At 43.8% G+C, this 27589-nt stretch overlaps 1 protein-coding gene across 1 annotated transcript in view; it reads right to left on the bottom strand.

The window, feature by feature from the left end:
• Positions 1 to 7013: 7013 nt before the first annotated feature.
• The window catches only part of GNS (glucosamine (N-acetyl)-6-sulfatase), a 230871-nt gene continuing 210295 nt past the window's right edge, over positions 7014 to 27589 (bottom strand). The window contains exons 13-14 of the mRNA XM_086919043.1: positions 16011 to 16171; positions 7014 to 8812 (exon numbers count right to left, since the gene is read on the bottom strand). Coding sequence (XP_086775169.1) covers positions 8734 to 8812; positions 16011 to 16171 — 240 coding nt within the window. The 3' untranslated portion in view covers positions 7014 to 8733. The remainder of the gene's footprint in view (positions 8813 to 16010; positions 16172 to 27589) is intronic.

Below are 27589 nucleotides of genomic sequence, written 5' to 3'. Positions count from 1 at the left end.
GTTTGGCAATGATTCTCCTGGTTCCTGCTGTGCTGCATTGAAAACCATGTGTTCATGATCCACGTTTTCCTGTGCGTTGAAATGAGTGCGTAGCGTCTCTTTGAGGTTTCTATATGTCTCTGTGTCCTTTGCTGAGAACGTCATGATTAGGCGTCGGCCTTCTTGAACAGCCGAAGTAGTAACAGTAGACGGTTGCTATCTCTTTGCTCTTCGGTTGTTTCAAGAAATGCATCTAGTGATTCTAGCCACTGGTTCCATCTAGAACCCAGACTCTGGCCACTGGTCTGTGTCACTGGAGGTGGCACCTCAATGCAGATATTGGATTTTTGTTTTCCTGGTCTCCCCGACATGGTGGAGGAGAGTCCTAGTATGCTACTGTCACAAGACTGTTCACTTGTGCTTCCCGCGTTGTTCTATAACTCTCTGCAGTCTAGGTCTTATGCACAATTGTTCCCTCTTTGATTTTAATTGCTTACTTTCACTTAGCGCTGGAACTTACTTTGGGACCTGGATTCGTTCGTGCCTGTTGCACTCCAGACTTGCATTTGCTCGGGCTTGTTGCATCTGAGGCTTGTATGGGCTGGGGCTTGTTGCATTCGCGCTTGGTATTGGCTTGTGTGTTGCATGCGTGACTTGTATTTTCCTGCGTTCTTTGTAGTCGCGCCTTACGTTTCCTTGTGCTTATTTACATCTGACGCTTGTTTCTGTTCGGGCTCGTCTATATCAGACCTTGCAGTTGCCTGCGTTGGTTTATTCTCAATCGTTGCCTTGGCTTGGTCCTTACATTTGCTTGCATTTGTTTTGTTGTAATTCTTGTATTTGTTAATGCGTGTTCCTGTACATTTGTCACGGCTCGTTCATTTACATGCATCAATGCTTGTTCCTTCACGTTTGTCAATGTTCGTTCATTTACTTTTGCCAGCGCTTGTTGTGTTTATTGTTGCCTTGGCTTGTGCTGGTTGCTAAAGTCACTTCGATTCATCACACTTCTTGTTGCTTGTATCAGTGCTCGATTGTGCTCAAGGTCATCTTTGTTTGTTACTTGTGCTTGCTCATGCTTGTTTCATTTGTATTTCTTGCCTTTACGAATGCTTGTTGGGCTCACTGTTGTCCTTGTTTGTGCCTGGTTACTTGTTTCAGCTCTTGCATTTGCTTGTGCTTGTTTACACATTGCACTTCTTGCATTTACTCGTGCTTGCTTGTGTTGGCTCTTGTTTGCTCGTGCTTGTTTTCTTGTTGCACCTCTTGCACTCACTCGTGTTTCTTTTGTGTCTGTCTCTTGCTCGTTTGTATTTACTGCTGCCTTTGTCGATCTTTTTGCATTCACTTGTGCTTATTTATTGTGAACTCTTGTATTTGCTTATGCTCGTTTCGCTACTCTGCTTGAATTAGCTTATGCTTGTTCTATTGCACTTCTTGCATTTGCTTGTGCTTACTTGATTACATTTCTTGCATTTGCTTAGGCTTGTTTCATCACACTTCTCGTATTGGCCAGTGCTTGTTCCTTTACCTTTGCCAATGCTTGCTCTTTTACATTTGCCAGTGTTTGGTCTTTTACATTTACCAATGCTTGTTGCTTTACATAACAATGCTTGTTCTCGTGCATTTGCCAATGCTTGTTCGTTTATATTTGCCAATGCCTGCTCTTGTGCATTTACCAGTGCTAGTTCTTTTACATTTATCAATGTTTGCTTCATCCCATCTGACAATGCTTGTTGTATTTCTCTTCTTGTCTTTACCAATGCTTGTTTTGTAGTTGCTTGTTGATTCTTGACACTGCCTGACCTCAAGATGGCCGCTTATAGACTTCACATAGGGGATGTCTCTCTGGCCGCCTGACTCTAAGATGGCCGCCGCTATGAGAATCTCGTTTCCCACGAGATCTCAGTCTCATTCAGGCCTCCAGACTCACGTCTCTTCACTCGGCACTCACCGGCAGCCGATTTCCAAGGCAGACAGCACTTCCAAACACACCCGGGACACCAGCGTGGAAGGTAGGATCGGGGTGGGCTCCCGACCTCCGTTTCTTCAGCCGCCCCTCCACTCCTCACGCATCCGGGATGAGCACCCGGTCCTAGCGCTCGGTCGCGCTTTTCCCGCCAGGCAGATCCAGCGCTCGACAGCGCTCACCAACTTGGGCTCCACGCGACCAGCCAATCGCGGAGCAGGGGACTTTCACCGCTGGCCTTCTCACTTTCGGCCGCGGTTTCCTTTCAGCACACGTGTCGCGACAGCGACTTACAGCGTGTGCGGGACGGGTCACGAGTCTATGTGGGCTTGGGAGGTGATTAGCTGCACCATCCCACCCTCGTCGCCAGCTGTAGTGCTGTGCTACAAATCACGACAGACAATCTTTATATTTTAATGGAGCCTTTATTATGTGCTACTGCTCTCGTCCCTGTCCACCTCTAACTGCCCTAGTTCCTGTCCCCCGGCTCCTCCCGTTCCTGTTCTTCCCCTTAGCTCCACCTCAACCACTAGACTGTATCACGGTATTACAAATGTTTTGTCAGAAAAATGTATTAAACCTTCCAAGAGTGCTTACTATTAACGCTTGTAAAATGTCATACTTTCTGCAAAATGGAGGGAACTGAGAGGTTCTCGAACCTACCTGTGCCTGAGGTCGCCTCGCAGTCCTATGCTCATCAGATTTCCATGGCCATAATATAGAGACTATTCTACTTCCTTATGTTGGGGCCCCAGAAAACAGTCAGTGCTTGCCACCACTCTAAAGGGCGCCCCAAGAGGCGGGACACATCTCTCAGCTCATCAATTGAAGAGAGACTCACAAGAGGGCCAACACAAGATGCTCAGCACTACTTCACGTGCATAGTTCTCCGAGTGATTGTGATATACACAACTCCCCCCACTGTTCTTTCCATACTGTGCACGTGGCTAAACAAACTACACTCATGTACAGTCCCCCTCCCCCCCCCACCTCCTCCAAAACAAGGCTCTGTCCACCTGGACCTGGAATGCAAGCTGTAACCCTGGCAAGGAATTTGCGGCTCCTCTCTTGGCATGTCCGTCTATTTCCCATCGCCCTGCCCTTCCACTAGCTTGTGTGAGTGCACGAGAATGACTATTTTACATGCAGCAAATATTAAGCCCCACATCATGAAACCAACCACTTGGGTTCCGAGTCGTGTTTATCACTGTATAAAATAACCAGGGCGGCGCGGTAGAAAGCGCAATGGCTGTCCTTTTTCAACGGCCTTCACACAGCCGCCATTTTAAGGATCAGTAACACGAGCTTCCTGGACCCAGGCCTACAGAGCGACATTATAGATAGTTAGTATTTATTACCATTGACATTTCTTTCTTGTGCAGCAGCTAGATGCGCACTCGTTCTTTCTTGGCCGCAGCCCTCCCTGACTGGACTCCACCCAGTTCAGTAGCAAGGGGCTGAAGACCCTTGGCAGCACATACAATCAATATCTGTCAAATGTATGCTTCTCCTCTTGGCTTGCCCTCACCACTTAACACATCATCTCCTCCTTTCTTTGGCCCTGGCTCTGTGTTTCCTGTAATTTTATTGGTTCCTTCTCTCCCTTCCAGCAGAGTCCACCTCCACCTTCACAACACTATGTTCCGATTCCTGCATTGCAGGGCTTCAATGCAAGCAAGCGTGCAGGGGCGTAGCTTCAGGGTGGTCGTTTTGGGGTGTTACATAACCCCCTAAAAATATTATTCTCAAGGAAATAGTTGGGCACAAGTGCTTACAGTTGGGTATGGTGAAGTGTCAGCCGGTTTTCACCAGAGATTTTTACATACTTACATACCCATGTACGCACACACACATACTCTCTCTCTCTCCTCCCTGTTTTGAAGACCTTAAACATGTTGGGGCAGATTTACAAGATTATCTTCAACAAGAAGCTACAGGGGTTCTATAGCAGTCGGGTCAAGCCCCCACTCACTGATTCAACACAACTATATGACCTGATGCTGTTTTTTTAACAATTCAATGTGGATTTCAAAATCTCTTATAGCTCCCACCCTTTGGTGTGCCACCTGGGCAGTTAGTACATATACTGTCCCTTATCATGAATCCCTGTTCAGTTTTAATATTCTGTTCCCTTTTTATACACCCTACTGTGTAGTGCAGTGTGTGACAAAAAAGAAAACACCAGAAATGTGAGAAACAATGTGAGAGAAGATGTGGAGTACCGGAAGTAACACCATGGGAGTCCTCTGGTTGGTTCTCACCAGTGGACTCAGGTTCTCATCATTAGCACTACCACATCAAAAACTAAAGAGGAGAAAGAGAAAGATCAGAAAGTGTTGTGATGGTGAAAAAGAAATGTGCACCACTAGTAAATATGCTGGTGCTGCGGAGAAGTGTCTCCCTAGTGGAACTGCGTACTGACCCAAAATAAGGTGGACCTTGTGACTTAGGACCACATTATTTGGAATTAAAAACGAGCTATACCTCCACTGGCTTTACCTCTTTATTCCTTGCCGTGAGGTTGCAGACTTTAAAAGACACTGTGTTGCCTTCTAACTCCTTAGAGGGCCAACATGTTTCATTGCCTTTGGAATTTTGGCAATTTTGTCAGGGCGAGGGTCAGTATTCACCACACTGCTTGTATTTCATATACATGTAACCGTTTGGATGTCCGACTAGCATACCAGTGACCCCTTTCTTTGTCACTCACACTGTAAAAATCCACATGCTGCTTTCTGTCAGCCGGATCTATGAGTGCACTTCTTTTGAAATCGTCTGCAGATTTACAAGAAACTGACGCACCCTGCATTAAAGTAGAGATGTGACAGTTTCCCTGCTCTTGCGTGCAAAACCCTTGTGCCACCATGGATGCGATTTAGATACGGCGCACCATGGTGCAAGGATTGACTGATGCGTCCGAAATTCTGATGCATCTGTTGGCGCAAAAGTCACGCATTGCTGGAGTTGTGTCGCAAGCACAACGCAACTCCAGCAATGCATGGGGAGGCCTATACTTCTTGTGCTGCATCACTCCGTATGCCGGCTCCAAGCAGGCATATGGTTTTGATGCAGTGGCGTCCTATTAGTGGCCTAGTGAAATGTTATGGATTTCACTGCGTCAGTTTTACGAGGCTTTCAAGCGCTGCTGCGCCGCAAAACGTGATGCAACGGCGGCGCAAGCTGCGCAAAAGTGATGCAAGGGGCTTGTAAGTGTGTCCCGTTGTGTTTTAAGTGCTCGTAAAAATCCGCCCATTTCTCTCTCTCTCTTTCCACCATCCCTGAAGCCCCCTCATGTTCTGCTTCTCATATGTGTTCTTTTAACAAGAACCGAGCGTGATTGTTAGCAAATCTAAAGTTAACCACCCCCGCCTTCTTGACCAAGCTTCGCCCCGGCAAGCATGATTCGCATAGACGGTAGTTTTGCTAAATTGGTGAAAAATCCAAAATTATTAAGAAAATATTAAATAGATTTCCATGCATGTCTGCTAATCGAACTCAGTATGTCTATAAAGTAAAACACAGTAACTATAGCAAACTAATAACACATTATCATTGTTTATTCTTTTACAAAGTGCAGCAGTGACTAGGGTTAATTGAAAGGGCACTTTCCTAATGAAAAAAAGAGGTGCACAAGCATTCAGTGCAGGACAAATCCAGGTCTGGGCACCATTACAAAACATGATGTTACAAAGAACATAACACCGGGGTGGGAGAGAGGAGGCGTGCAAATTAGTGCATTAGTGTTTCACTTAGTAAACTGGCGGCAGCGTCCTGTGTGCAAGAAGCAAGTTTGGTCAGCAGCAGGAGTCAGTCCGTGCAAAGTGCTGAGTCACTGACTGACCAGTCTTCATTCCTCGTCAGTTGAAAGCACGCTTATCTGTGGTCTTCCTTGACATACCTAGGTCTCTTCTGTCATTCGGAGTATCCAGCAGAATATGCGCTGGTCACGTGATGATTCCGCCATCTTCATCCAGTCACTCATCTTGTGCAATGCAGACTGGAAACCCCCATTGTGGCAGGATATATTAACCGCATTGCTGCGGCGGCTTTTTCCGCTGTGTGCGGCATTTTTTAAAATACCGCGTTACATGACGAGCTCAGCTCGTCATCAACATACGAGCGCAGTAGCTGATGATGAGCTGAGCTCGTCATCAGTAGCGAAGAGGTTAAGGGTGCAGAGTCATAGGAAAAAATGCATCTGTACGTTTTTACTGGTACGGACGGGACTCATGTATGGAACTTTGGAACACCAAGATTGTAAAACAAAACAACTTTTGCACCACACTCCAGAAATGCTCCCCGCGGATCAGCAATGAAGTAACCACCATTTTCCATTTTTAAGACATTACTTAGTATCGTTCCATCGAGTGTGCCAGGGAACGCAGAAGCCCGCTCCTGACCACCGTAATCTTGACTCAATGAAGGGGAACCCACCAGTTTATTTTTCTGTCCAACCATCTCGGTGATTCTGCCCTAATTTATTCCTGTAATGAAGTAGAAAAAATTCCAATAATATCACTCTACGCCTCAGCTTTAACACAACACTAACCTGCCATGTGGAGGTTAAAAGATGCGCTTCGGTGTTATTTACCCAGGCTTCCAATCACTAACCTTTAATGTATTCAAGGGAAAATGAATGGTTCTTCAAAGAGTCTAAACATGTTTTCGGTGAAATGACAGTTCTGCAGTGAAATGCAACTGCCTGAGGATGACAAGGACCATGTAGGTGCTTCAGTTACACGTGCTTGGAGATTTGAAAAGTATATGCAACCCCACACATTTTTCCTGAACTAAACTGAAAACTATCCTGAGCGAGGCTTCCCAAGTGGGTGTTGTATCAGCACTCTCCCTGTTGAGTCCCCATGCCGGAGGGAGGCAGGCCAGCAGCTGTCTTCTGTACATCATGCAAAAAAAACTACCTTGTATTAGGCAGAGCTGAGTAGCTTCTGATCAAACATGGTCAAAGAAGGACTTCAGTTAATTTCTGTTAAAACTTTATCTGTTATGTAACTATTTATCTATTTGCAACTTGAAAAACACAATAATAAGTAAAGAATTATTCAGCTAAAATCTAAATCGGTTTTAATCTGTCCCACCACCTAAAACCACTCAACAAGGCTTCAATGTTTGACATTCTTGACTGTGTGGTAAAACACATTGACACACACATTTACCCATATGCCGCTAATTTCTGACACAGAGGTTAACACTTTAAAACCTTTCTACTGCATTCAGACATGAGAAGCGTTATTGACAGCAGGGTTGGGGTTGCTCCCTGGCCAAGTGATATGGATAGTTTTAGCAAGAACACAGTCCCGTCAAATAGTTATTAGAAGGAGTGGGCAAGGGGGGGGGGAGGAGTTGAGTAAGACCTATTGTGGCTTCACAGCCGCATACTTGTGTTGAGGAGTTGCAAAAGTTTTTATACACAGTGTGTTCTTTTAGGTTTTACATTACCAATTTTAAATTGTACTACACAAGACTTTCATGTGCACTGACACTGCAGCGGGGAGGTGACCAGAAGTGTTATGGACCAAGGTGTTGATGACCGTGAATCAGGACTGTTGATGAGGAGCGTGCACTGGAGGAATGAGGACAGTGAGGAGGCAGTAGAGTGGAACAGAAGAGGGGAAGCAGAATAGATCAGTAGGAGACACGTATTATAGTGCTCGGAAGAAGCGCAGAAAATACACACAACTATAGTATAGGAGGAATTAGCAGGGAAAAATTGAGTGACTGGTAGGAACTTAAATGAAGAGTAAGAAACATAAGGGGAAATGCACATTTGAGACTGTCGCCCGAAGCACTGTGATCCTTTTCGAAATAGATGACAATGACCAACTGCCAGGGACACCCCATCTCCAGTTCATGGTACCACCAGTCACTTCTATGTGAGCAAATTCTTCAGTGTTAATTGTGCGCTTCTAACCAAATGTAGACAACAACCAATGCAATACCACAACCTCCGGTAGCGTTACTATACATGTATATCTACAATTATCCTCCAAGCCTGAATCTGCTTTTTCATAATGACTCTTGCAGGCACTGCACACATGACCAAGGGAAGCAGACCTCGACGGTGAGTTGGCTCAGGTGAACAACAGAAAGACGTGCTGACCAACACCCTGCAAAGCCGATCCCACTTTCGTCTAGATAATAAATCTATCAGGAGCCTTCCAAGAAGATGTCTAGCTAAGCTGGAGTGAGCTTGTTACAAATCTTGCAGTATCATCAAGTGAAAAAGTATTAGGCGGCGCGCTCCCCTGTTGTAAGTCCAAACCAATGACTTTATATCAGACGATGGAGCTGATCACAGCAGAAACTGCACTTGTGGGTTGTAAAACTGTGGAAGTTATACATGGAAGCCACTCTTGTTCAGGGGCCTATAGAGGAGTCTAGATGACTAGAAACAGCTGACCATGAGCCACAGCCTAGATATGTTTCCATTAATCTGTGAATGAATGAATGAATTCACAGATTAATGCATGGCTTGTTCCACAAAGGAACATCACAACCCCGAGAGAAAGCATACCTGGAGAGTGGTACACAAGCACTATAAAAAGAGTGGGTTATGGCCAGGCTACAAACATGAACATATTCATCATTCGATTTGTACAAAAAAATTCATATTGCACAAGGAAAAGAAGATTGAGGTTTGAAATCAAAGCTCTTGGACAAAAAGGCAGCTGCTAGGGTCCGTGTTCCAGATGGAGTTCTTTGCTGACAGACCTTGTCCAATCCAACAGAGAAGAACTGGCGCCAAACTGTTCATGGTTTTAACAATGTCACTTTAATGGCCGTTTGGAAAATCTGCGCATGTGCATTCCATTATTGCTGAACATCTGTCGTGGGTCAAACCTGTAACTGCAAAATAAGAGAGCAGTTTATGTATGGCACACACAACATACTCTGGCAACAAACACATGTACAGTGCAGACAGACACCCAAAACACAGGTCTATAAGCATCTTCTCCTTCAGAGGTACAACAAACATGGGGAGAAGCACAGACAGACATCAAGGCCATGAATTTTCAATAACCTGGTCACTACATCATTATTTTATAACCGTTCCCTTCCTGACTTCAGCAACATAAGTAATGGTTGCTTCTTGCCATCTTGGGTGTCTTCATGAATTTCATAGGAGCTCCAATATCTCCATGTAGGCGTGGCATTTCAGTATGCCCGTGATAGTGGGCTATTTCCCATCTAAAACCGTAACTATTTCATGATTCAAACTATATTTTAAAAGGTTTCCTTTGCAAAAAAAACTACTAAGGAAATGCACACAATGCAGATGATTATTTACTTTTATCTTAAGCTTCTAACGAGGTCAGATCGTTCAAACCACCACCCACATCATGGCGGATGATGCACGCCATGCGCTGGAGGACGACAAGCATGCCTCCTGGCCCTTTGAGACGTCTCTGTGTATAGTGACTGAATAGGCTTCCCAGAAAGGGTTCTGGATATCTTCACCTCCTTCCAGATCCACAGGCATACTCTGGCCAAGACACACGCAGAATCCTCTTAACATCACGGTGGAAAGGAGGGATATATGAGAATATCCACACACCACTCTACCTGGTGCTAGACGCAGGGGATCTGAAGTTAGGAGCAAGGTGTATCCTTTGTTCAGTATGTAGATGTAACTCAAGTTATCTAAAATATCTATCATCTAGAACCTTTTTTTACCCCCAAAGCTCACCTCAACAATGATAGAAAATCTCTCAAAATATGCAAAACGGGATCCCTGCAAAAATGCCCCAACAATATAATACAAAAGCTGGCACAGGTGTTGCCATTGCCTTTCTCAAAAAAGCCTGAGGATTCATACTAGATTGCAGACCTAAAGCAATGCATCAATCAAACTGTCAAACCAGACAATCTTCCGCTGCACTCCTTCACAATGTAAAAAAAACTGAATTCCACATATGGCCTTCGTATCAGTGATTTGTGAAATAGTCACATTCTGCATTGACACAGGAGGCACAGTCTTCACTGGACCCAACGTTGGCACACAGAAAACTACCTTATGTAGTCAAATAGGTCTCGCCTATGCAAGAGCTATTGACTTTGTTAAAATGTTTTAGCCATGTTGTACATCAGCGTGGGTGCTGTTCAGCATGACATAAAGTTACCGGGGTAAAGGAAAGTAGCATAGAGTGTTGTAAAGTGGAGTGTAGTATCATAGAGTAGCCCTGAGTGTCATGGCGGGAGTAGAGTGTCATGGAGTGTAAGGGCGTAGAGTGGCGTTAAGTAGAGTATCAGAGTGGGTTGGAGTGGTGCAGAGTGGCATGGCATAGAGGGTGTTGGGTAGAGTGAAGTACAGTGGCATAGATTGCAGTAGTGTGGTAGAGTGTTGTAGAGTCAAGGGGCGTAGAGCGGAGTGGCATAGTGTGTCATAGAATAGAGTGGAGTCAAGTGGTATGGAGTGGCATAGAGGGAGTAGCGTAGCTTAGAGTGGAGTGTTCTAGAGTGGAATAGAATGGAGTAGAATGTCCAGAGAGGAGTAGAGTTTAATGGAGTAGTATCATAGAGTGGAGTGTCGTAGAGTGGCCTAACGTGAAGGGGCCGAAAGTGGTGCAGAGTAGACTGGAGTAGAGTACACTGGTTGTGAGTAAAGTGGTGTACAGTGCATTGGCATACAGTGCAGTGACAGAGTAAAGTGGCGTAGAAAGGAATGGCATTGAGGAGGCCGCAGTGGTGTGGAGTTCAGAGGCGCAGAGTGTGTGAGATTGGAGTGACGTGGCGTAGAGTGGAATGGTTCAGGAGAGAGTGGAGTGATGCAGGGTGGAGTGCAGGACTGTAGAGTAGAGAGGGATAGAGTGCAGTGGTATAGTGTACAGTGGCGTAGAGTGCAGTGGTGCAGAAAACATTAGAGTGTCGTGGAATGATACAGAGTGCAGTGGCGTAGAGTGCAGTGGCATAGTGCAGTGAATAGGGTGCAGAGGCATAGTGAACTGGCATAGAGTTGAGTGGTGCAAAGAGCAGTGTCGTAGAATATAGTGGTCCAGAGTAGAATAGAGTGGTGTAGAGTGCAGTGACGGAGAGAGTGCAATGGTGTAGAGTGGTGTTGGCGTGCAGTAGCATAGAGTAGCATTGAGTTCAGTGGCGGAGATTGCAGTATTTTAAAGTGTTGTAGAGTGCAGTGGAGTTGAGTGGTTCCAGGCAGAATAGAGTGGTGTAGAGTGCAGATAAGTGCAATAGTGTAGAGTGTCGTAGTGTGCAGTGGAGTAGCATACAGTGGCTTACTGTGCAGTGTGCAGTCCTGAAGAGTAGAGAGGTGCAGAGTAGACAGTGACAGAGGGGCACAGAGTAGAGAGCGCAGAGTAGAATAGAGTGGCATAGCATTCAGTGGAGTAGTGTGCAGTGGCGTTTCATCTTACAGAGTAGATTATAGTGGTAGAGTGCAGTGATACTGTGTAGTTGACGAAGAGTGCAGTGCCATAGAGTTCAATGGTTTTTAAGTATAGTGATTTTGAGTGAATTGGCACAGAATGCAGTGGATTAAAGTAGAGTGGCATAGAGGGCAGTGGTGTAGAGTGTAATGGTGCAGTGTGGCATATAGTGCAGTGATGTAGAGTAGATTGTTTAAGAATAGTGAAGTGACTTAGAGTGGACTGGTGCAGGGTAAAGTGGAGCGTTGCAGGGTAGAGAGGAGTGGTGCAGGGTAGAGTACAGTGGGTTAGAGTAGTGCTAGAGAGCACAGTGCTAGACTGCAGATTAACAGAGTAGAGTTCAGTGGTACAGAGTGGAGGGGCTTAGAGTGCAGCGGCGTAGAGTAGATTGCCTCAGAACAGAGTGAAGTGGGGTGGAGTGGTGCATAGTAGGATAGTGTAGAGTGGTGCATAGTAGAGCGCAATGGCCTAGACTGGAGTGGTGTAGAATGCAGTGGTAGTGTGGTAAAGTGCAGGGGCATAGAGTGCACTGGTGTAAAGTGGTGCAGAGCAGAGTGCAGTGGCGTAGAGTGAAGTGCTGCAGAGTGGACTGTTGTTGAGTGCAGCGGTGTATAGCAGAGTGACAGAGTGAATTGGCAAGGAGTGCAGTGGCATAGAGTATTGCAGAGTAGAGTATAGTGGAGTAGAGTGCAGTGGTGCAGAGTAGATTGGTGTAGATTGCATCGGTTTTAAATAAAGTGGCGCACAGTGCAGTGTCGCAGAGCAGAGTGGCGCAGAGCAAAATAGGGGCAGCGCTGAGTGGAGTGGCGCGGAGTAGAGTGAAGTAAAGTGGCACCGAGTGCAGCTGTGTGGAGTAGAATATTTCATAGTCGAGTGAAATGGTGAACTTTAGCGTACAGTAGAGTGGCATAGAGTGCAGCATATTTTAGAGTGGCATAGAATGGATTGGTATTAGACATGGAGCGGTATAAAGTAGAGTGCATTAGCATAGAGTGCAATGGCAGAGTGTGTTGTGTTGCAGAGTGGCGTGGAGTGGTGAAGAGTACAGAGGTGCATAGTAGAGAGGTGTGAGGTAGAGTGCACTGGCATAAAGTAGAGAGGCGTAGAGTCAGGTGGCGTAGATTGGAGTATAGTGCAGTGACACAATGTAGGGTTGAGTGGAGTGGTGTGGTGTAAAGTGGAGAACACATGGTGTCGTAGCACACTGCCATTACAGACAACACATCTTCAATTGAAATTACCTTTATCTTTGCACAAACATACAGTTTTACCGTGAAAAGAATACAGTGCACAACCGATAATGTGTGGAAATGTCATCAGCTAGTGTATTGGTTTGTTTCAATCGTAATAAAATATGTTTCCACCACATATCAAAATTACAAAACAATCTGCTCCATTTAAACTTTTCTAATTCTGATATATTCTGAAATATCTGCACAGTTCATTTACAGAAATTTCAATTTTGCTGCGTGCTGGAAAAAAGAAACAAAGTCGTACAGCCTTCTTCAAGCACACCCCCAGTATCCAGCATGATTGTCACATACATCTCCTCACTTTGAAGTCTGAGAAAGAAAAGTAAACATCAGGCTCCCTGGAAGACAGAGCCTGGCATTTGACCTCGGTCTTTGAATGCACATCAAATGTGACAAGATAAGAACAAGATTTAAGGCCTGTTTGTAGAAATCTAGTACTGGTGGAAAAATACAATGAATGGAATTTGGGCAACAGAAGGGACGAACTCAAGCTGGACAGCCCAAAATAAATAGGCCAGCAAACAGAAGCAAGCACATGTGAGTTACAAACCACAAAGCTAATGGGAAGCAATGGGCAGCATGCATTCCCAGGAAAGCTTTCCGAATGTCCCCAAAATGTCAGCAAACCAGACAACTTTAATATCTGGTAGGCTTCGACTTAAAAAGCAATGGCAATGTCAACCAGGCTATCAATACTTCAATGATGTCCAATTTCTATTAGTGCTCCTTTAATGGCCTCTCAGAATACCGTCTTCCAGATGTTCAATGATATCCATCATTTCTGCCCAAGCAATGGCAACTCCCAATTGGAACCATACGATTTCTTATCTACAACAGCTCTCCTTTGGTGGAGATGTAAAAGATGAAGATGGCTACTCCTAATAAACTACCACTAACATTTAGGAAGCTGATCTACAGGAAGGCTGTCAGTAAGACAACCAATAAAGGACAGGCACCATTCTTTATTTCCCACAAGACTGGCAGACGGCAAAAAGGGTTAGTTGTGGACAAAAACACCACTTGTAAAAAGGTGTAAATAAAAATCTTCACCTCATTAGAAAAGACTTCAATGGAAGAAGCATCAGAAGTTGTTGAAGGATGAAAATGGGATTCTTACAATCATATCTATAGAAAAATAGATAAAGGGGCAGTAGCCTAGTATTCAGAGACTCTTGGGCGATAGAGCAGAAAAAATAACTGAGGTACAACTACCAATGCAGTAAACTACAGGATTCTTGGATAACTTACGACCTTAATGTGGCTTTGACTACTTGTAACACACTGCACTTACAGAACAACAAAATAAAAGTTAAGGTTCTCCTGCGCGAATGGTATAGTCTGCTTTCACTTTTGATTAACAAGGGGGAGAAAGCGATGTAAAGAGGAAACTGTACAATTTCAAGTGCTCTCTTTCCCTAATGGATCCCTGCTTGGGGATCACACTGGGCAGGTGATTGCAAGTATGGCTCCACTCCACTAGACACCGGGGAGGTTTTCTTGCAAGGGGAACATACTCCTTTGCATTGGCCTGTGGTCCTCCACCCTGGTCAAATCGGTCTTCCTGTCTTCCGACCCGGGAGTAGAAATGGGGTATTACCCCCAACCTGCTCCCTCTCCCCAGGGAATTGTTTGGTGCTCTGTTTTTGTGGGTAGCAGGCCCCCTGGTCAAGGGCCTGTGTCCCCTTAATCTCGGGGTATGATAGTCTTTCTGGCCTCCTGGGGGCAGATGAGTGCATCCCCAATCTGCTTGATGGGAGAGGCAGAAAAAACATCAAACACCAGGAACAAAATGGTCCAAAAACAAATAACTACAAATGAGGGAGGGAGGCCCATTTAGGCATTGGGGTTTGCTCCCACCCCAAAGGAGGACACACAGACCCCTCCAAATATGGGGTAAAAACACACGTTTGCTGTGTTTTGGCTATTTTCTAAGCTCCCTCCAGGAGCATCAACAAAACCTGTGTACCTTTAAAATGCCCAAGACGTGAGAAAAAATGGACACACATTTGTCTTGAAATCCTTTCGTGGAAAAAAGGTTCTCAAAGCTTAAGTGCTAAGTACCCAAAACATCAAAAAATGGCTCAGCACTGAGGAGAGAAGAGCCTCAGCAGCCAAGGGGTTAAACCTCCAGAAACCACCATAGATTATTTTAATTCAATCAGTCAACCAAACAAGACTCGTATAGTGTGGCTAATAACCCATGAGGGTATCCAGGCACTGAGGATCCTGCTGCGGAGGTGGGGCTCAGTCGAATAGTCAGGTCTTGAGTCCTTTCCTGAATTCCAGCAGAAAGGGTGAGTTTCAAAGGTGAAGGCGGAGATCGTTCCAGGACCTGGCCGCAAGGTAGAAGAAGTAATGACCTCAGCTGTAGTTACGACGTATGAGGGTGTGTGAGTGAGGCGAAAGGAGGCAGAGCGCAGGTGTCTGGAGGGTAAATTTATTTATTGTGTTCCGATTCAAAAAGAACTTCTCTATTGAGACCACTGATTTTTGTGACAAACAATCTCAACTGTATTCAAGAGGCCACAAAATATCACATCAAGGGTCACTCATGACTGTGGAGAGAGGTCTTTTAAGATCACTTTGTAAGTCACTTGAAAATAAGAACAAAAAACGAATCTGCATCACTAGTAACATTGGTCAAGTAAGAGTTTCTGTTTCTGCGATTTCCCCCTCACCTCCCCAAAACAAATTACAGCAAGCCCCTTGAGCAATTGATATTCATCCCTAGTCTGAAAAAATGGCATTTTCTTAAATGTGTCCCCATGACACAGCTGGCTATCGTAGGGGAGAGGATGCGGCTAGGGTGGTTGATCTCAAATCTAGGGAACCCAGTTCGAGTATCTGCAATGTCGCTCAACATCCTGTGATTCTGGGCAAATTACTTAACCTCCCCGTGCCTAACAAAAACAAATGTGTCGTTGTGTAAGCAACTGATGCTCATGTAAAGCGATCTAATACCCGATACCTTTGGGTCAAGATTGCGCTATATAAAACTCTGGGGAATATATATTGCTCCTCATCATCCTCTCAACAGTAAATGGTTTTAATCACAAGAAAATTCCATATATCATATTGAAAGTAGAAATTGTTTTATCTTTTGAAAAGTTAAAACTATTCTGACCTACACCAAATGTTAATTGACAGGGTAGGCCCCAACTCCCAGGTCCACTGTGATATAGCCACATTATCGATCAAGAACATCTCAATGATTAAGGTCATCTCGTATCAGAGCAGTGAAGGAAACTCTTCAGATTACAGGAATATTAACAGGAAGTTGCTATATACTAGTTAATTCAATGGACTGGGTCAATAAACATTCCATAGCTCCTGACTCTCAAGGACAATGCTGACAGATACAATAAACGCAGTGACTGAAACAGTCACATTTGAGCCAAAGAGCTTGGTTACCTTGGGTCAAAGACGCCTGCTGAGTGGCAGGATGATCCGCAACAGGACTGCAACATCATCAACCTATGGTTCATCTTCTCGAGGATTTCCTGGTCAATGGTCTTAGCAATGTTGGTGAGCTGGTGTGGGTCTTCAGTCACATTATAGACTTCCACAAACACCTATAAAAAATATTAGAGAAAAAAGTGTTATGTGTTGTTTACTAGGAAGGGTTTAAAATACTAATTGCAATTGTTAAAATTATTTTGTTGCAAACCTGCCATTACAACAGTAACACAAATCCCTACCTCTAAAAAATAATTTGAAAACTCAGTTTTATACACTTTATTTGATGCACATCATTCATAAATATCAACTTCATGCCACATATTTTGGTATCCATATCTCCAGATAAAAACAAGTTAAGAGATGCAACATCTTGGGGCAAGTGACAGGAAAATATTTTTGGTCTATACATAATATATGAAGACAATCAAACACCTGCTCAAATATTTACCAAACATTAAGAAATTTTTAACACCATCCTTAATACAATTTGGAAGGAACACATTATTCCTACAAATCATTATGCCCTAACCCGCCGACCCACACCCATGCCAGGAACTTCAGAATAATCATCGAAAGCAAACTGGACATAGCTACACAGGTCAAAGCCGCCAGTGCATCCTGCTTCCATACCCTGAAAAAGATCTTCAAATGGATACCAAGGAGCACTAGAAAAGCTACCCGTCATGCCCAGTCACCAGCAAGTTGGACTACGGGAACACCCTGTACACTGAGATCCCAAAGCAACTCACTAGAAGACTACAAACCATTCAGAACTAGGCAACTAGACTCATCCTCCATTTTCACACAAAAGTCACAACTCGCCATACCTCAGGGAGCCCCACTGGTTCTGGATACACAAATGCGCTCATTTGCAACTCTTTATAGACACATTCAAGACACTAACTACATAACGTAGGCCCCAACTACCTGGACAGTTGCATCTCATTCTACCAACCACCCGGACACCTCCACTCCACAGGACTCCTACTCGCACACATCACATGTATACACAGAATTAGATCAGGATGGGCTCCTCCTCCACATCAGATCCTCCTCTCCTCTTTTTGAATCCCGCAAAAAACTGAAGACCTGGCATTTTAATTAACCATCAAAATCAGGAAGGGGAGGTAGAGGTAGGCAAAGAAAGGACCTGTCCTCCAAGGTACTATGCAAATAATCAAGAGAGGTACCCTCCAAAGGGACAAAGAGAAAGGGGATAGTAGTTATATATATATTTCCTTGCAGAGGCAAAAAAGGAGAGGGAACAGGGAAAATATTTTTTCTTTTCATAAAACCCTCACCCACCCGGGTTTCCCATTGGCTGCATGCTTCATCATTAGGTCCTTCCCTGCCCTCTACGGACAGGGTGTGCTGTGACCAGCGTATGCGCTGGAGCTTTGATTTATGAAATATAGGGGTGTCCCTATGCACCTACCACTTATGATAAATCGGAAGAGAGTGGGGTTGGGGTGTCGCTAGGATGCCAAGGCAAGATGGCGGTTTCTCCGTGAGCTCTGCTCGATCGCGGAGCTTCAGGGTAATTTCAAGCCCCTTTCTGCGGAGCATTTCGTCCTCCGCCATCGGTCCCGCACTCGCTATGTGGCGGTGAGGCTCTGGGCTAAATTTAGCTTCATAAACTGGTTTGCTGACCCCAGGAGCCGCAGCGGTTGTACTTCTCTTCAGAAACGCGAGCGCCCGCCATTTTGTTTTGCGGCGCTCGCGCTCTTTTTTTTCTTTTTTCCTCAACGCTGCATTTGTATGTCATTCTATTGACATGAATTATATTTGTGGCACCAGTTTTGTATCAATTCCTTTGTGAGTCGCTTTATCCATGGTAAATGAAATGGGAAACTCACACCTCAAGTTCACAATTATCGCTTTGATATTCTTCAAGTCATGGTCTCATCTACCCTGCTGCTATATGCTGAAGCAACTCATACTTCTCTTCATATGCTTTGATTGGATAACAAATGGACTTTGATGTTGCTGATATTGCTTTTTTGAGAAGGTCCCAGTTATCTACTCTGCCCATAGTACGTTCTTTAATATATGCGCCTATTGCAGTAATATGCTGTGCGTTATCTCTTAGCATGTTGCTATTGAGGTTATCTCTGTGGTGAAACAGTTGTTCTGTATTGGGGCGCCCTTGTAAATCACCTTTAAGTGTTTCATACACTTTGCATACACCCATTTACTTCATTTTTTACTCCAGTGACCCACTTATTGCCTCTGGTTCCCTTTTTGTTATTATATGGGCCGGATTCGCCCTGTTCTTTTTACGCCTCATTGTTCAAGCCAACAAACAAAGATGGGCAGCGATCATCATATCAATTCTAAAGCAGCTTCTTCAGGTGCTACACCAAACAGACATAAAAAACGATCCACCTTCTCCTATTCTTTCCTCGCAAAATCCAGTTCTTGATTCTATTTAGGATGAAGTACGTTGTCTTCAGCCATTCATGGTTACTACCAAAGAAAAACTAAAACAGAGGACAGATGGATTATCATGGAAGGAAATGTGTTAGAGCTTGAACAACCAGTAAGTGACCTTCATGACTTATCTGTTAAAATTCCTTTACTAGAACAAGAGATTTGCAAGCTGAAACTACACACTGAGGACCTTGAAAATCGTAATCGAAGGAACATCCTCCGCCTGTTTGGCCTTCCGGAAAATATTGAAGGTCTAGACATGTTATCTTTCATGCAGAAGTTCCTTCATGATCTGTTAGATCTTCAATCATCTACACTTCTCAATATTCAATGTGCACATCGCCTGGGTTGTCTGCATTCTATTCAAATAAACCATGTGGCATTATTATGCTCTTCCTGGAATTTACTGAGCTTATGCAGGTTTTGAAGGCAGTCAAACTTAAACGTCGTCTTACATGGTTGGGACATAATATTTACATTTCTCAGGATGTTTCCAACGCCACGAATGTTCGACGCAAAGAATTCCTTGCTTTTCGCCCACAAGTGAGACACCTGAACATTCAGTATGGCATTCTCCATCCATGTCTTTGCAAGATTACCCATGAAGGACATTCACTTTTATTTGAAGATCCTGAGAAACTCAAACTCTTTCTGAACAACATCTCTTTCTGCAACATGGACACTAACGTTTAAATTCTTTTCTTTGTTAATGATTTGATATTGTTGATATGAAAGGTCAATCCCTTTCTGATGTCCTATTTCGTTGTTCCCTATTCCTATGCTTATACCATTCTCTCACTTTTTCTAAATATCGTCTCTTCTCCTAACATGAATACTAATTTTTCTTTTCCGTAGCAGATTGATATCTATTGTTATGAAGGTTTATATATCCTATGAATCTACTATTTTCTTTATCTTTTCTGTCTTCCTAATATCTATTCATCCTTTACTCTCTTCAATATTTTGACTGTCTACATTATTCTGTTTTTTTCTCCACTTTTCCTCTCCTTCTATTGTTTTTACTTATTTACTTATCTATTTCTTTTTACTTTTCTTTGTGAGGCCTTTTCCTACCTAATCCCTTCGTCCGCTGTTTCTTGTTTTTGGAATCTCCATGATCCTCCCTTGCCGGATGCTGTTCTTTCTTCAGATCTGGATTCTTTTCCTTGATCTGCTCACTCTTTCTGTATATCGATCTCTTACTTCATCTTTCCTATTCATTTTCTCTCCCATACTTTTGTCTTTTCTCACATTTCTCTTTGATCTGTTTCCTTTGTATCTTCTTTTTCTTCTATTCTTTCCTCCTCTTCTTTTTTTCTCTTTTTCTTAATGTTTGTTCTTCTCGTTTAATGATGCCCCACTTGTTGCATGTGTCCATTAGTGCTGTTTATTGTTATATAACACATTTTTTCCTCCCATCTCATTTATGGTGTTTCTTTCTCTCCAGCTGTTTCCCTGCAGTGTATCATCTCCTTACATGCATTACCCCTCCATCCCTCTATTATGTGTAATTTTGTCACGTGGAATGTTCGTGGTCTTGGACAGCCCATCAAAAGACAAAAGGTATTTTCTCATTTATCAAAATTAAATGCTCAGGTTGCCTTTATTCAAGAAACGCACTGTAATGAAATAGAATCGATTTAGTTAAAAAGACAATGGGTGGGTCAGGTTGTGTTTTCTCCTTCAGCTAGTAATAAAGGGGGTGTTGCGATATTGTTTCATAAATTTGTGTTTGTATTTATATAGCGCACTTCTACCCTGAGGTCTCGTAGCGATGTATTCATACCGCTGTGGAACCCTTACTGGCCAGGCATCCAAGCGCTGCTGCGGCCGTTGCGGAGATTAAGTAAGCTACTGCCCAGAGTCACAGAGTGGGACCCATGATTAGACAAGGCACCGAGACAAGAATTATCAGGTCCGGGGAGATGGAGTCCAAGAGCCGCTGAGGCGGGAATTTTACTCTGGTCCTGGACCAGACCTCTGCATCAGGGTCTGCCGCTCTAACCAATGAGCCACGCTTCTCCACTAAGTCATTACAGGTGCTAATTTTATCTACACAAACTGATAAATAGGAAAATGGGTAATGGCTAAGGCTGTCATCCATAATAAAGAGCTAGTTCTTTTGAACATTTACAGCCCAGTCAGACCAGAACCAGAATTTTGGAATTCTATAAAGATTTTACTTTCCTCCATTGATTGCCCGAATATTGTACTTGCTGGTGACTTTAATCAATGGATAGATCCTTTTTCTGACAGACAATCTAAGTGTAAATTTAATCCAGATAAATCCCAAAAAGCCTTTCAATCTGCCATTGCCTCTCGTTCATTATTTGATGTTTGGAAAACTTGTAACCCTGACTCTCTTGAATTTACTTTTTTTTCAAATGTTCATCAGACTCGTTCTAGAACTGATTATATTTTGGTTGGTTTAAACAAAGAGAGAGGTAGTAGTGTTCCCTTATACAGAGATAAGAGATTGAATCGCACAACTAGGAATCATTTACAATCAACAAATCACAGTGTGAACATAAGGAGTTATCAATACAATTTTTTTTTTTTACTGTTATCGGGGTGCTATTCTGATCCTTCTGGCACCCACTACCCAAAGAGTACCATTGGTTGCAACAACAAAGTTGTATACACAAATATTAGAAAGACATTTGCAGCACACCCTTATGTTTACAAAAACGGCCAATGTGGGGGCCTTAGAACCATGAAATCAATGTTGCGCCTGGCGCAAAGACTGGGCACCTATTCACAAAACCGCATATAAAGCAGCCCTTAAACTTTACAAACTAGGACGACAAAAATCTAAAGCTGCCTTTTTTGAAGAAAAAATTTGTCTCTCTTCTAATTCTTCCAGAGAAACATTCAAAATTGTGAACATGCTTCTTAAAGTCCCAGCCCCCCCTTTGGTCCAGAATGACCCAGTACTGAGATGCAATCAGTTAGCAGAATTTTTCGATACCAAAATTCGGAAAATTCTAGATAGCCTCCCTCAATCCTCCATCACTGAACTTGTCGAGATCCCTTCCCCTGACCCTACCTGTCCCCAACTTGAGGCTTTCAGTCCCATATCCAAAGAAGATTTTTGTAATATCTTTTCCACTATTAAAAGTGGCTCTCCCTCAGACCCAGTCCCGATGCACATTCTAAAGCAAACTTTAAACATCATTGCCCCGGTAGCCACGGAGTTACTCAACTCGTCGCTATCCTCGGGCATAGTGCCCCCGAGCTGGAAACAGGCCAGAGTCAAAACACTTTTAAAGAAACCAGGACTAGACATCTCCGATCTGGCCAACTTTCGCCCGATCTCGCTTCTACCTGGACTGAGCAAAGTGGCCGAAAAAGTGGTGAATAAGCAGATCTCCGAGTACCTAGAGGTTAACCATCTCCTCAGTGACTCTCAGACTGGTTTTCGCCCGGGTCAGGGCACAGACACCGCCCTTTTGGCGGTGACTGAAGAGGTAAGATGCATCTTGGATTCAGGGGGATCAGTAGCTCTGATCCTCCTGGATCTGAGTGCCGCATTCGATACTGTGGATCATGCTGTCCTGGCCCAACGCCTGGCCCTGCTGGGCATTACAGGATCAGCCCTCAAATGGTTGCAGTCCTACTTGGAGGAGAGATCCTTCAGGATCTGGGAAAATGGGTCCATGTCAGAGCCCTTCCCTCTTCAGTGTGGGGTGCCGCAGGGCTCCTCCCTCAGCCCCACACTGTTTAATGTCTACATGGCCCCGTTGGAGAAGGTGATAGCCCCATTCGGGGTTAAAGCTATAAGTTATGCCGACGACACGCAGCTTGTCGTCTCGCTGTCGCAACATGAGGGCAGCCCGGTTGATCTCCCAGACTGTCTTACAGCCATTTCCTCCTGGATGTCCAGTTCAAAACTTAAACTAAATGGATCTAAGACGGAGATCATGCTCCTAGGCAACCAATTTACCTCTCTGCCCCCCGAGATGTGGCCTGCTTGTATGGGAGATCTTCCACCCCCTAAGCAGCAAATAAAAAGCCTAGGGATTTGGTTCGAACCCCAACTGACCTTCAAGACCCATGCGCAGAAAGTGGTTGGAGGCTGTTTCGGCCTGCTCCGGGCAGCCCGGAAGGTACTTCCTCTCCTTCCGTTTCAATCTAGAAAGCTGTTAATCCAGGGTTTGATTTTGTCCAAACTGGATTATGGTAACTCCTCGCAGCCCCTCTTGCTACCATCAAGACTCTTCAGCGAGCTCAGAATGCCGCAGCCAGGCTGCTGATGGGGGCGCCGAGACGGGCCTCAGCCAAACCATTGCTGAAAGCCCTGCACTGGCTCCCCATCCAAGAGCGGGTCTCTTTCAAGTCTCTCTGTATTGCACATAAGACCCTGCAAGGTAAAGGCCCTCCAGCCTTGAGAGGATTGATCCGACCTTACAAGTCGACCAGGGCCCTTCGCTCGGATGGAGAAAATCTGGCCATTGTCCCACGAGTGAGGAAAGCACGAACAGGAGGCCGACGGTTCTCACTGAATGTGTCAAACAAATGGAATGCTCTCCCTAGAGAACTCCGAATGGAACCGGATCACTTGAAATTCAGAAGAGCACTTAAAACCTTTTTGTTCCCTACCACCCTCTAACCTTGCTTTCGCTTGAGTTCACCAGGTTCAGATTAGGATTAGCGCTGGGACGCTCCAGGGCAGCCATGCGCTCTACAAGTCCAAATCAAATCAAATCAAATCAAATCAAATGTTTCATGTACTCATCTTATTTCGCACAAATTTTCCTTCTGATGGCCAAGTAAGTTCAAACCAAAAAGCAATAAGTATTTTCAAATGGCGTTTTCTTTTTTATTATTCTTTTTCTTTTCTCTTGTGATATTCAAATCAGACAAAACTGCCAACACGTGTTTCATCTACCCATAGATTTTGTCAAGGCTGTAATACAAGACAAAGCGATTTTGGTAATACAATATCACAGAAAATTATTTTACATACAGTTTGATTGATATCAGTTAAAAGACACATGAGTCTTGTATCATTTTACATAAAATCCAAGGAAAAAGGTCCAAAAGAATATCATCCCAATTCCTATTTAGATTTATGGAAGAGAAGATTTCATCAGAAAAGTGGATCATACCATTGCATATAGAGAAGAAACCCGAAAAAAGTACCATAAAAAGAAAACTACTGAGTTAATTCCTTATATATCACACCCACAGATGTGTTAAAGAAAATTTGTAAAAATTGTTATATCACATGGCCTACTGCCAAGTATTCCTAGTTATTAATATTAGGAGACCACTCAGAACCAAGAAACGTAAGTGATGCACGGATGATATATTTCACCTACCATGCGGCGTAATAAAAATAGATCGAAACGAGTGCCAAATGGCTGAGAAGTAACAGATTCCTACGACTTGTCTTTAGCACGACCGTAAATCTGTACCAAGAATAAGCCAAATTATAAGTACATATTATGACTTCAATTTGTCTAAAAATTGGTTAGGTTGCTAATATTTCATCACTAGTTAGACCACGAAAAGCCTCCCTAATACTCACTCGAGAAAAAAACATTACAAGTCACACATAAGTTCTTGATGACTTTCTCTGTATCATTGCAATACAAAATTCAGTTAACAACTCTGCCCATATAATAGTTCTTTCTGTACACCACATATTATAAGATTATTCAAGGAGAGCATATTACTAACGAATACTCACTTGTAGACACTCGGTCTTCTGAAAGACTGTTAGATATTGGAGATCAACGGGATGATTCAAACCAGACCCCCTTCAAGCAATCTATATAATCTAAAGGTAACCAGAAAGCATCTTTTATTGCAACTGGTCTTAGCTGTGTGCAAACATTGGCAAATTGGGACAGAGAATATAAATAAAATGTCCATTCGTACCAAATGTGAGTACCCCTTTGTAGACCAAATTCGGTCTATCATGGCCGATTGTGCTCCAAGATTACTTCAAAATATATTGAGAACAACTTTCTTTTCTACCATTTTGCCACCTCGCATAAATGTGGGTGGGAAACGCCTAACAAATCGTCAATGCTAAAATCCAATAACGTTTGTTTAAAAATGGAAAAAGATATAAAAAGGGGACAAACAACTAGTATATACTTTCAATATATGTAGGATATACTGCTCATTCCATATACCATGGCATGTCCTACATCACGAAAATGGCTGACCTTATAGACCTGTGTGAGATGAGCTCCACTAGGTTTCAACACTGACGGTGTAGGAACCTTGATAAGTTCCAATCTAAAAAATAAATGTAAGCAGTCTCGTTCCTCTTGCATTGTAAATCCCTTGTCAAGCTTGTAAATGCCAACTCGTACTTCCGTTTGTAAGTAATTAATGGGCAGCTTACCAGAAATACTGGAGGAGCATCCGTACACTCCTATCCCTCAACGCGTCCTATCCCTCTTGTGCATTAAACAGAACGCTGCTAACCGCCATGTATTTAAAGAAGAAGCAGGTGTATTGCTTACGTACATCGTCACATGATCGGCCATGTGCCCCAATAAGTTTGTGGTCTCATAACCTACCTTAACATTGTAAAATGTCAGCGCCATTTTGTAATAATACGCTATTATGCCATATCATGGTGATTTTGATCTATTCCACCAAAATGCTGACAATATAGCATATCCTCATTTTTCTTTCTCGCAACTATTGTAATCGCCCCATATCAATCGGGATTAGACTTTGTTTGCAAAAAATAACGGTTTGTTGGACATTGTTGGATAGATGGAAGGTTAGCAAATTACAGCACTTTGCATATGGTGAGAAGAGCGGCTTCCTCTTAGCCTGGAAAGCTAAAGTAGATAAAGCTCACAATCAAATAAGTAGTTTAAGAGAGTCTACAACAGGAGATATAGTTGATACTAATATAAAAATTGGTCTGGAAGTTTGCAGACACATGAGTCAACTGTATAAAGAGGATATTTCTCCTGGGAGGGAAAATATTGAGGGTTTTTAAAAGAAAATTGAACTCCTGAATTTAAGAGAAGATCAGAAGGGGACTTTAGCAGCTAAGATAAAGGAGGAGGAGATCCCACTACAGTTGAGAAAGATGGCTAGAGGGAAGGCGGCTGGGCCGGACAGCCTCCCAATTGAAATCCACCTCAGTCTCCTAGATTCTATAGTTCCAGTCTTTAAAGAGCTCTTTAATACACTATTTGTAGAAGGGTAAGATCCTCCGTTAACCTGGGCTGAGGCAACGGTAACTCTAATCTTGAAACCCAATAAAGACCCTCTTGTGGCAGATTCTTACAGACCTATATCACTGTTCAATACTGACTAGAAGGTTTTCGCAAGGATTTTGGCTGCCAGAAGGGCTCGAGTCGGGGTACCACGCGTGTGGACTGCGTCCCCCCACTTATTTTACCGGGAGCACGATAACTATACACTGCAACGGAGTACAAGCCACCTTTCGTGATGTCACTTCCTGTTGTGACGTCAGCGTCCCCCCACTTTTTTTTTAGGACTTGTGCCCCGGCTGTCAAGGTAGCCAAAATTATAAAATGCATTCTACATAGTGATCAGAGAGGCTTCATTCCTGGGAGGCAGCTTAACAAGTTAACCTTTGTAATGCTTGGGGTAGTGGATTTGGCAGAAACTTATTATCTACCAGTAACAGTTGTGGCAGTGGACGCCGCTAAGGTCTTGGACCAAGTTCCCTGGCCTTATCTTTGGGAGGCCCTAAAGATCTTCGGATTTCCCAATAAAATAATAAAGGCTGTCCAACTCCTGTATTGTTTGCCTAGAGCATGGGTGCTTGTAAATGGAGTGTTAACCGATTGGTTCAATATAAGACAGGGCTGTCCCCTATCCCCGCCTTTATTTAATCTGTATATTGAACTGTTAGCGGCATGGATCAGAAAGGATGATACCATTGTTCCATTTAGATATGGAAACTAAGCATGGGCGGAAAATCCGTTCCGCTCGCGGATTTTGCGGATTTTCGGTAAATTCGCAATCCGCAAACTCTCGCGAATTTACCGAAGATCCGCAAATTCCCACGCAGCGGATTTTTTTGCTTGGTGATACAATATTGCGGCGTGCGACGTTCACTTACCGTCATTCAGCGTTTGCCGAGTTGTTTTTCTCGATATTTTGCGAGTGCTGCACCATTTTGGATCTTGCTGCGGGATCCCGCGAGAGTTTGGCGACGCATCGCGAGAGTTCGCAATTGCGAACATGTAGATGCGGCGGGCAGCAACAATCTCGCACTTGCGAAATTACAAAATTTGCAATTCTGCACAAGAAATCCACCAGCAAGCAGCATAAACCTTCTGAAAATGATGATTTTTATCAGAATAACTCCTCAGGTTGACATTTGCCTGCACTTTTTTTGCAAGGAGTCCATTTTGGAGGGGGGGGGGAGGAAGGAAGTGCCCCACAGAAAAACAAGTTTTGCAAAACTGAAAGCACTCAGCAGGTGCAAAAGTTCAAACTCCTCATTAGTAACCATTCCCTGTAGTGCTTCCTGAGGGGCCCCTCCAGAGTTCAGTTGCCTACTTGCAACTATTCTATGACCCTGCTCTGACCCTCACAGCAGGCTCATAGAATAGCTACAAGTAGGCCACAAAGGTCCTGGGAAAAAAATTGCACTGCAACAGAAAGCAAATTACAGAGAAGGAAGCAGGTGCCAGACAGGAAGTTTAAATTCAGTGACACATTAATCAACCCCAAATTAATTCATGTCAGTTGAAGCAGGGCAAGTGTGCTTGCTCCCCCCCCCCCCATAATCTACAGTGATGAACCAGAAATTAATTCATGTCAGTTGAAGCAGGGCAGGTGTGCTTGCTTTTCTCCCCCATAATCTACAGTGATGAATCAGAGGGTGGCAGTGATGTACCAGAGGGTGGCATGGGTGAACCAGAGGATGGCAGTTGGAAACAGAGGGTGCTGTGAACCTGTGATGATGTAAATGTAAATGTAAATGTAAATGTATAGGCATTTATATAGCGCACTACTTACCCGTAGGGTCCCAAGGCGCTTCGACCGCTGCGAAACCCTTCCTGGCTTCCCTGAGAGATGGTCCCTTAATGGGTATCTCCAGGGTGAGACCAGGCATCCCCGGTGGTCTGGTGGGGCCGTTAGTGAAG

The sequence above is a fragment of the Lissotriton vulgaris genome, chromosome 1_1, assembly GCF_964263255.1.
Source record: "Lissotriton vulgaris chromosome 1_1, aLisVul1.2, whole genome shotgun sequence".
In the NCBI taxonomy this organism is placed as follows: Eukaryota; Metazoa; Chordata; class Amphibia; order Caudata; family Salamandridae; genus Lissotriton; species Lissotriton vulgaris.
Note: the sequence above shows the minus strand (reverse complement) of the source record. Positions and strands in the feature narration are given on the sequence as shown.